This window comes from Zeus faber (assembly GCF_960531495.2).
Source record: "Zeus faber genome assembly, chromosome: 15".
NCBI lineage: Eukaryota > Metazoa > Chordata > Actinopteri > Zeiformes > Zeidae > Zeus > Zeus faber.
The window spans coordinates 18,202,767-18,212,781 of NC_137194.1; the positions used below are offsets into that span (position 1 = coordinate 18,202,767).

The 10,015-nt window shown below is 42.0% G+C and overlaps 2 protein-coding genes across 4 annotated transcripts in view; one reads left to right on the forward strand and one right to left on the reverse strand.

Moving 5' to 3' along the window:
• Positions 1-10,015, reverse strand: part of LOC307240981 (protein phosphatase 1 regulatory subunit 3A) — a 354,017-nt gene that overhangs the window by 175,138 nt on the left and 168,864 nt on the right. The window lies entirely within an intron of this gene.
• tnfrsf9a (tumor necrosis factor receptor superfamily, member 9a) lies at positions 6,084-8,943 on the forward strand. 2 transcript variants are annotated; one of them, XM_080015081.1, is made up of 7 exons: positions 6,084-6,369; positions 6,896-7,015; positions 7,109-7,246; positions 7,485-7,557; positions 7,659-7,774; positions 7,893-8,057; positions 8,214-8,943. In XM_080015081.1, exons 1-7 carry the CDS (start codon positions 6,240-6,242, stop codon positions 8,336-8,338), a joined length of 867 nt encoding a protein of 288 aa, XP_079871207.1. In that variant the 5' UTR covers positions 6,084-6,239; the 3' UTR covers positions 8,339-8,943. The 2 variants fall into 2 exon arrangements, with proteins under 2 accessions (XP_079871207.1, XP_079871208.1); XM_080015082.1 differs by having other exon boundaries at positions 7,896-8,057.

Below are 10,015 nucleotides of genomic sequence, written 5' to 3' on the forward strand. Positions count from 1 at the left end.
ATGTGAAAATGTTGCATTAATGGTGTCTTACTATGGCTGACTGACAGACAATCAGACATCACAGTTTGTGACTAAGTGGCCAATTAACACTGTCCTGATCCGTGCTTTGTCCGAATGTATCATTGCTGTCAGTTCTTTGAACCCTGACATTCATAACAATAGTCTTGTTGTGAACAAATTAATACTCTAGAGAGTAAATAAAAATGGCAAAACAAGATTGCAAACAGTGGACGGCCACAATGGCGTTAAAGGAAATCGTGACTATTTTAATTAGAAAAGCCACTTTGCAAAAGACTAGTGAGTGTAAGCGAAGATAAAGATCAATGTGATGAAAGCCAAAGCCTCACATTGTATGGTAGTTTTGTACATGTTCAGAGTTGTATATTATCTTATTCTAAATATGAATATAAGAAGACACTTTTTACCATAACAAGTGACTTTAAGGGGAAACCATAACATCTAGATTCTGAACTCCTTGTAAAAAAACACAAAAGCCCAATTGTATTAAGAGTACAATTACATGCAGGCAAGCAAATGGCAACATTAATTATTTGAGCACTTTTCCATTGTCTTTCTCCCACCCTTTAGTATGAAACACTGTTTGCAATCAAAGCTTTCTCCTTCATTTTGTTTCTTTACAAAAGAATAAATTGTACATAGAAATGTATTATATATATATATATAAGAATAAAAATCTATATGTTCAGAATGTTGTCTGCACTTTTATTTTTTTTTACCTCAAATAGTGTGCAAATTTATAGAAATTCTTCAAATTGGAATGTGGTTTTTTTCGCCACTAGATGGAGATATTCAATTAGTAATTCACATAGTTCAAGTTCAAGAGATCATTTGTCACATCCATATGGACACATATATGCAGTGAAATGTATTCACCATTCTACTTTGTACTTTTAGACAATATTTGACATTACTCACTCAGCTTTACCCTTGGCCGTGCACTACTGTATCTAGCCTAAACACATCGGCTTCAGGTTTCAAGAGGTTTATTGTTGTGATAAGTCAACGCCCCTGAGTGGAACTTCCATGCGCAAATACTGTGCGTACTTTCCAAAGAGGACGTTCGTATGCACACCATACCCACACACACTTCTGCCAACCACAGCGCTTAGAAGAAACACTGCACTAACCCTGACCCTGACACCAAAGGACACCAATCTCTGTCAGACAATGCGCATGGGCGCGGAAGGAAGTGACATCACATCTTTGAGGGCACCCTCAGAAAAAGATGATGATAAAATGTTGCTGCCCTTCTGGTAGATCTCACAAAGGCAAATAACGGCCAAAACATCCAATAGTTGTGCTAACCCCACACAGCTGCTGTGCTTACTTACCACAAGTGAGGAACATCTACAATGATTCCACAGTGTTGAGAGAGAATCTTAACTCTGCTCATAGTGGGTCACAGTGATATGAGTCGTCCAGCTTGTGCCATTAATTGTTGAATTCATGAGGAGGTGTGTGTGTGTGCGTGGGCGTGGGTGAGCGTGGGATGTGTTAGACTGCTGAGGTTTTACTATCTGTCAGATGTTTTGAGTGGGAGCACCAGGGCAGAAATACAGTTACGTATGAGAATGTATTAAACACTTTGAAGGTTGTGTAATCAAAGCACCACACAGGAAAACGTGGGGGGGGGGACATTACATGGCTGCCCACTGCTCCTAGATACGTCAGTTACTAGGATGGTAAAATGCAGAGAAATGCATTTTGTTGCCTTAGTACTTGTACTCTGTGCAATGACAATTAGTTGAATCTAATCTAATCTAATAAAATCTAACTTTATCTAATCTAATCTTGTGTGTGTGTGGACAGAAAGGACAGGTTTTTTTCCCCAATGCAGAGTTGTGGTATTATCTGCATTGGTCAGCATTTTTCCCCCAGGAAATATACTGTACAAGGCACTGCCTTATCAGAAAACAAAGCCTCTTGTTCTATCTTTTCCCACAGGGGAAAAGCCTGATGAATGTCAATGCTTCTTGATTTGATAGGACTTTAGTATGTGACTAAGGTCATTCTTTGTTTTGTTTTTTTACTCAGGTCATTCATTACACAAGTGAATTATTTGTGCTCTTTCATTTCAGGTACTTTCTTGGCACAAGTTTCAGTTTTCACGCGGCAGATGGCTTATCGCTGTCGTACTTCCTTTTCCCCTCTTTTGGAATTATTTATTATTACCAGATGATGTGGTGACTAACCAGCTGAGAGGCAAATGGGATAGAGGGAGAGCATAGTCATAAACTCATGACTAACACAGTTGTCATGTGTCCTTTGTCAGCACAATACTTCACCAAAATTACAGTATTTCACTATAATTATTTTGTTTTGAATGATCAAAAACTTCCCTCATACTAACACACTTATTGGTGTTAATGCATGGGTTTCCCCCCTGCATGCTGGTTTGCCCTGACCTCTAAAATACATACAGAGCCTAAACCAACTTAAATGCCCTGTGTCCCAATTTGATTGTGATATTCAAAACTATCAATTTACACATATTTTTATAGCTCCAGTATGTATTACGCATATTGTATTTTATTTTTGGATACTGACACTAAACAAAACCTTATATATAACACGGGTAAAAAACAAAGCATAGCAACCCACCAAATGGTATCTTATCATGTTGTCTATCTGAGACTATGACACACACACACACACACACACACACACACACACACACACACACACACACACACACACACACACACACACACACACACACACACACACACACACACACACAGTATTTAAAGAATGTTATTTAGAGTGAATATGTTTTTATAACTTTTTTCAAATAATTCACTTTTTCATTTAAATATGATAATTTTTTTGTATCCCTCAGTTTTGCTTTCCCCCGTCACACCAACCTTGTATTCCCTCCGAAACTGCTTTACGCGATCATCATAAAGAGATAGTAACGTCAATTAAGCCTGGGTACGTCAATCATAACCTATCCACCGATTCATCCATCCACTGATAATATAGTGCCCCAATGAGTTAAAGCAACACTATGTAACTTTTATACCTTAAAAAAACAGCTTCAGAATCATTTTGATGGTACACTCACTTGTAATATGGAGAATGGCACCTCTTCCATTTCCACCAACCCCCCCAAAATGCCTGTTCTTGCACTATGTATCTGCGGTGTTTGGGTACGAAACAGTGGGAAAAGTGCGTTATACTTTACATCACTACGTCACTTTCTTGATGTTTGGCTCTGGTAATTACATTTTTGTTTGCCTGGTAATTTTATGTAAAAAAAACCAACCATTTATAAACTTGCCGGTCAACATGTCCGGTAATCATGCTCGTACAAAAGTTAGCTGGGGGGGGCGGCAGCGATCGGCGGTCCCAATAGTGGGACGCGCAGGTTTTTTGGAACAGTATGGAGCGAGACGGTCCTGTCAGTCCTGACAGCCCAGAGAGTGACCGAGCACTATCAGGTGGGCTTTTTTCAAGCGTTAATGGGCATGGAGGTAGCTGATGGTCTGGGCAAGATATATTCATGAGGAACTCCTCATGAACCTCGTGTCTTGGCGCACCTGTGATGTGCGACAGCGGCTCCGCTGTGCTGCTCTGTTAACCCAGAGCGGCAAACTGCTTAGAACTGGAGCTGGGGGTCCATGTGCCCTCTCTTTTTTTTGAGCACCTGCCCCTCAAAGTCTCTGTACGGGACTGTCGAGGGGAAGTGAGACCCGATCACCAGTGATTACTTGACAGCTCTGAGCGGAGAGAGGGAGACCCTCCCTCTCCCCCTCTCCCCCTCCACTACAGTTTCAGAAGAGGGTAAACTGCACTTACACTGTTTCAATTCTAGGATTTTTCCTGGCAGATAAGAAAATCAACAACAACAAAATAACGTCTGTCATCGATGCAAATTGCGATAGACGGAGCTGATCGCCGATAGGTGATTTTATGTAAATCTGCCCAAGCCTAATTTATGTGAACAACAAGGAACGCCAGGATGATTGAAATGTTCGTATGATAGACACATGAATGATGCAAACTGTTCCTAAATCAATCCAAGTGGTTTATTTACACTGCGCCACATACGTAAATATCCCACAATCCTTTTCTGTAGCCTGTCTGCATAAAACTTTTACTTGTGATCAACCTGCCACATACACGTAAAGCTATTAAAGAGCTGTTAAATATCCATGCTTTGTCACAGCAGAATATCCAACACTCATTTCTCACAGTACAGGTTCATTAACATAACATCTAAAACTAAACATTAAACTGTCAGAAACATATCAGCATCCAATAAAATGTAAATCACGTACTTTAAATGTGTGTATGTGTCTTTGTGCTTGCAACAAACATTGTTGGTGCAAAGGGAAAACAACCGATAAGCAAATAGGCGATCCGGCTTACCTCCACCTCAGCAATCTAACATCTAACACCTTCACTTTCATTACATAATATAATATATATTATACAATATAAAAAAATAATAAAATACAATATCCTCAAATTTGTCCCCTGCAATGTTTGGGAGGGTAGTTGTGATCCTACATGTATGTGACCCTTGAAGTCGGAAAATAGGTTTTTGCGGGAGTGCAATAAACACAGAGGATACGTTTCTATTCCAACCCTGTTTCTTTTCCAGGCAGGGTTCATAAAAACAAGCAGAGATAAAGCTGCAGGCAGCACAACACTTGTCCAGTTTAGGCGTGTTAGGTACGTATTCGTTTTCTGTGCTCTAGGAAACGCAGCACAAGTTCCAATTTTCCGAGTTCACATTGCACGGCGCACAGGTTTTATCTTTGGTCTTTTCTTTCACACGAGCTTGACCAACCTCCACAGATGGATGTTGCGTCCACTGCTTGTTTACTGACTGCCGATGCCACTCGGTTGGGTCGCACTGAGGAAAAGCTGCCGTGTCGTGACACCTTCTTTCGTATGAATAGACACAATTATTGGACGCAAACAGATTTTAGTGTCCGTCCTTTTATATCTAGTATTATTTATATTATTGATAACATGAATATACTGTATGACACTGCGATGCATGATCTCTAGCTGGGAAAAACACCGTCAAACTGTTTTGAGACTAGTTTTAAACTACATATCATGCATCACAATAACATACTTGCGTAACACTTACACACTTTGAAACCAGTAAATCAAGGGAAACAAAGATTGAAAGTCATTCACTGACTTCAATCCCTCCCCCTGAATTTTCCCACGGGGATTAAAAGAGAGCTCTCTTAACTCCGACTTCTCGTAAATTGAGAACCAAAACCGAAATCGAGTATGATATTAACGTATGTTTATAAAATGCATTTTCAGTTGTTTGTTTTTTTCTTATTACTCTTTGATTACCGCCTATTAATGCAGAGCACTTTGATTTGAATGTTATGGATAGAAGGCGCTATACAAATGCAAAGTTATTAATAGTAGTATTATTATATTGCTTCAAACTATACTGCCAATCAACCCACAACTGCTTTATTTAACTGAACCGATTGGAACTTATTCGTAAGCGTAACAAAAAGTATTTGTTCACGTTTAATGTCGCCGTAAATCAGTTCGTCACCGTGATCGGGACTTGGTTGTCGCAAAATCACACGGTGATACTTTACGATAAAGAGTCTGAAAACATTTTCTTTTTCGGGGGGGATTTTTGCACCTATTTTAAGTTGTCCACGTGTGACGGACGAGAATTATGTCGTCTTTATTTACGCGTCGTTCGATGACAAAGACGCAACTGACCTCGTTGCCTTATTTTTTGTTGAGGGAAGAACCAAAAGTGTGAAGACGAAGGTTTGACAGTCCGCACTCCCAGTCGATTAAACCCCCCCCCCCCCCCCTTTTTTTATTATTATTATTTTTTTAATAATACACGTTGAGCTAACCAATTCATAAATGAGCGGAAAGTGTACCTTTTCTAGCGGTCTTTAGTTTCAAATGAAGAGCGAAGATCACCACGACAACTTCCTGGGCTTTCCAACGGCTTCTGACTGCTCACCGCGTAGACACGCCCCCTCAGCCAAGCCCCGCCCCTACGCCGTCTTTATAAACGAGATACTAAGGGGGGCCTCCATCACAACTGTTCTTCATTATAAAGGCCAATTAACAATAGCTTGTTTGAATACTGAGGGAGGGTTTGCTGTATTGCGCTCCAGTAGTTGCGGGTCCCACCTTGAGGCGTCTATTTCCACCGTGAGCCCAGTCATTGTGCCGGCTGAGGTGTCTGCGGGGTCAGGGTCGCGTCTGGGATGCTGTCAGTGCTGCGTGTGGCTGTGCTCGTCCAGTGCTGCCTGGCGGGCACCGGGAAAGCGGAGGTCGGCTGCAGGTCCTGGACGCCCAGGGGGGAGACGGATGTGTGCTGCGACAGCTGTCGACCAGGTGAGGAGGCTCCGACGGCCTGATCCGTATGGAGTCAGCTTTCCTTCTTCCCTAGAAGCTGTTATTTAGAGGGCGGCGGGTCAGGGTCACTGTGTGTTGCGACGGGATGTAGGATCTCATCGAATGTTTTTGCTCCGTCTTAATGAAGAACAACCCATACAGAGATCTAGCACCGTTGGTTTTCTTCTGTGAATACTAACGGTGCATCCCAGGTTTCTGTGTTGTCGTTGAGCGTAAACCAACTTTAGTTTCTGTGGTTTTCTGCTAATACCACATCAAGCAGAGACAGGATGGAAGATCCTTCCCTCAGCGATCAAACATATAAAAGTGATGGCGGAGACTGCATTGTTCGCCGCGCAGAGTTTTCCCTTTGTTTCAGACTGTTTTCTTGACACATTTTTAAAATCAGAATTTAATGTGGATGATTCTGCTGGGGCTGTATGGCGTTCCATCACAAAGCTGCGGTGCGTTTCGGAGGTGGGGAACTGACAAGATCTCTCTCTCTCTCTCTCTCATCTCCCTCTAGGATATCACATCAACCATCCCTGTGGTCCGTCCCCTAAAACCCTCTGCAGTCAATGTGAACCAAACACCTTCAATGTGGATCCCACAGCGTTCTCGTGTAAAACATGCACACAGTGTGTAGGTATGTCGCCAGCGCAGTCCCGACGTAGAACAGTAAGATCAGTGGAACAACATTTGTATTTATGTTGCTGTGCAATACCCCAACGTTGTCCAGGCGCCCAGGTCCTAGTGAAAGTCTGCAGCAGCACCAGAGACACAGAGTGCACCTGCAGAAAGGGACTGAGGTGTGGGGACGCCGACTGTTCCTTCTGCGTGGATGAGTGTGGAAGAGGCCAGGAGCCCGGAGAGAATCGTAGGGACATGTAGTCTATCCATCCATCCATCCATCTTTCTATCTATCCATCCATCATCTATATCTATGTACTGAATATCCATCTCATGTATCACATCATGTATCTATCTATCTATCTATCTATCATCCATCATCTATATCTATCTATATCTATCTATCATCTATCTTCAATCTAATCATCTGCACGTTTGATTACGATATGAAATGATATGAATTCTCATATAAACTTTATGAACAGGCTCTTGCAGAAAGTGTCCAGATGGAACCTTCAACGACCAAATGCACCAGAAGTGTAAACCGTGGCAAACTAGGTAGAGTTCAACCGGCGTCGTTTTCACTCATGTTCATTCCTCTTGTATTGATATATACAGTAGATAAGATGAAGTTATTCATCGACTCCCCCTGTCTCTAGTAAGTGCTCTCTGCTCGGGAAAGTCATTGTGGAGAAGGGCACCGCGTTCAGCGACGTCAAATGCTCGAACACATCAGCTGTGGACACATCCAGCACAAAGCGGAGGGTTCCAGACGGTAAGGCGTGGTGATTTTTTTTATCTTAAGCGAAAGCTCTCCTTATCTATCTATCTATCTATCTATCTATCTATCTATCTAAGATCTGTAACATCTCTAACTCTGTTGTGTCTTCCAGCAGAACAGGACAGTTGGGGGTTTTGGTCGCTCGTTCTTTACGTTGTGCTCGTCGGTATGGTGTTGATACTCATCAGCAGCGTCATAGCCGTCAAAATCCCAAAGAAAGCAACAAAGAAAACAAAAATTCCGCCCGAGAAGAAACTCCCGCCGGAAATTCCCATAGGTAGGTGGTTCAACCCCCGTGCAAATTCCACAAATAATCAGGTTTTAAAACGACCTTAACTTTTCATGTACAGACTCTGATAACATAAAATTGGGATTGAGTGTTGTGCCTCCAGCCTCTCTCCTCTAACCCCCAATGTCCACGTTCCCCTCCCAGACGATCCCAGAACGCTGATCGCCGTGGAGTGCAGCTTCCATGATGCGTACCAGGAGCAGGGGAGCAGCATGGAGTCACTAGAGACTGGGGTTTCAGAGGACTCCAGAAATCAGCTCATTGTGTGAATGGAATGGAAAATGGTGTCCCAGAGTACAACTTGGACGAGCCTGCGTCCGTCACCGTAAGCCTGTGCTACCCCATGGGAAGACTTTGGGCTGGGAGATTTGGGTATTATTTTCATATTCAACATTAATCTCACTTAAACGTGAATGTGGCCTTCACTGGAAAACTCTTGTTTCCTCTGTTATACCTTTGGGTAAGGAAAATAAACTTCACATGCTGTGGTGGGAATTCTGATAAAAGATTAAGGATTTTCTTGAATTCCAGAGAGCTTTTGATGTTGACTTTCACAGCGCAGAGAAGAAAGACGGGGGAATTCTGGAGGGGAAACACAGACTAAAATCATCATAATCTATTCAGCTTTGCTCATCGGCAGACAATGCTGATGGAATTTACGCAGCAAACTGAAAATGGCTCTGGTTCTCACACCTGGGGATTCTTTTGTGTTAAAGGCCACTGAAAAAAAAAGTCCATTATAATCACTAGAAGCATTTTGTTCTTTTTCCACACTTAAGCTGTATATTTCAAACCAGTGGCAAACCTGACTATAAAAAAAAAAATTCTGTCCTTGTATTTTTATTTAAATAAATTGAAATTGTAGGCCTTCATATTTAGTTTGTTGTTCCTCAGCAGAAATACCTTTGGCAACGCTGACATTTGGCGTGTAGTGTGTTCTGTATGAGTGTGCCGCACGGGTGGGTGTGAGCCCTCAGGCCCAGACCACAAACAGCACTTTGCATTCAGGTTATTTTTGGTCCTCACCCACGTTCCCGCCGACAGTAGGTTTTTTAGTTTGATGAAGATGAACGATGCATTTATCTGTTTTTATGTCCCAGTGACATAGATAGATGTTAGGAATTACTGTCCGTCTGAGGGTTGTAAGATACAAAATGGATCATAAATGACATTCATGTGATGATATATCAAATAGATGACATTTGTACATTTTATATCTTATTTTATGACCATTGATAATGACTTCGCAACTAGACACCACTGAGCTATAAAGAACAAGCGATTAAAGCTTATAGGAACGTAAATTACACTTTTATGAAAGAGTACAGATTTCCCGCTGGTGTGGCGGAGTTCAAAATTAGGGTTCCCTTTCAAACGAAATTCATCCAATATCAAGTCACAAAGGCATGCATTTCTTTATTTAAAATTGACTGCAATGCACCACGTGCTGTCACATGTTGACATTCCTGTCAGCATATTCCCTTCCAAGGGCGTTGAGTCATGTCAGTTGAGAAATAATATTTAAAATATGTGCCAATGACTATCATCTGGAGCTCACCGAGCACGTGGAGGGAATAGCTGTAATGAAGGGCTGCGTGGGGACAGAGTCAGTTCCAGTTTTAAGTGGGCAGACGTGGAGGAATTTTCACAGCGATATTTTCAGTGGTGGCGGGCGTAGCTTCAGTATGAAACGGGGCGTCTGACATTCAGAGTTGTAACACCACCTGCATGTGTGGGTTTGAGATGGAAACATCATTGAACTCCTCGACCCATGACGGTGTCTGAGTCAGAACCACGTTGGCGGGAGGTCTGATATGAGCACGACAGAAGAGGTTTGTCAATGCTGGACGGGGGAAAAACTACAGAAAGAGATGAACTGATAATATATTGTGTTGCTTTTAAGAGAACAGGCATTTGTGCTAATAAACAAAAGCATGGTATTGTAT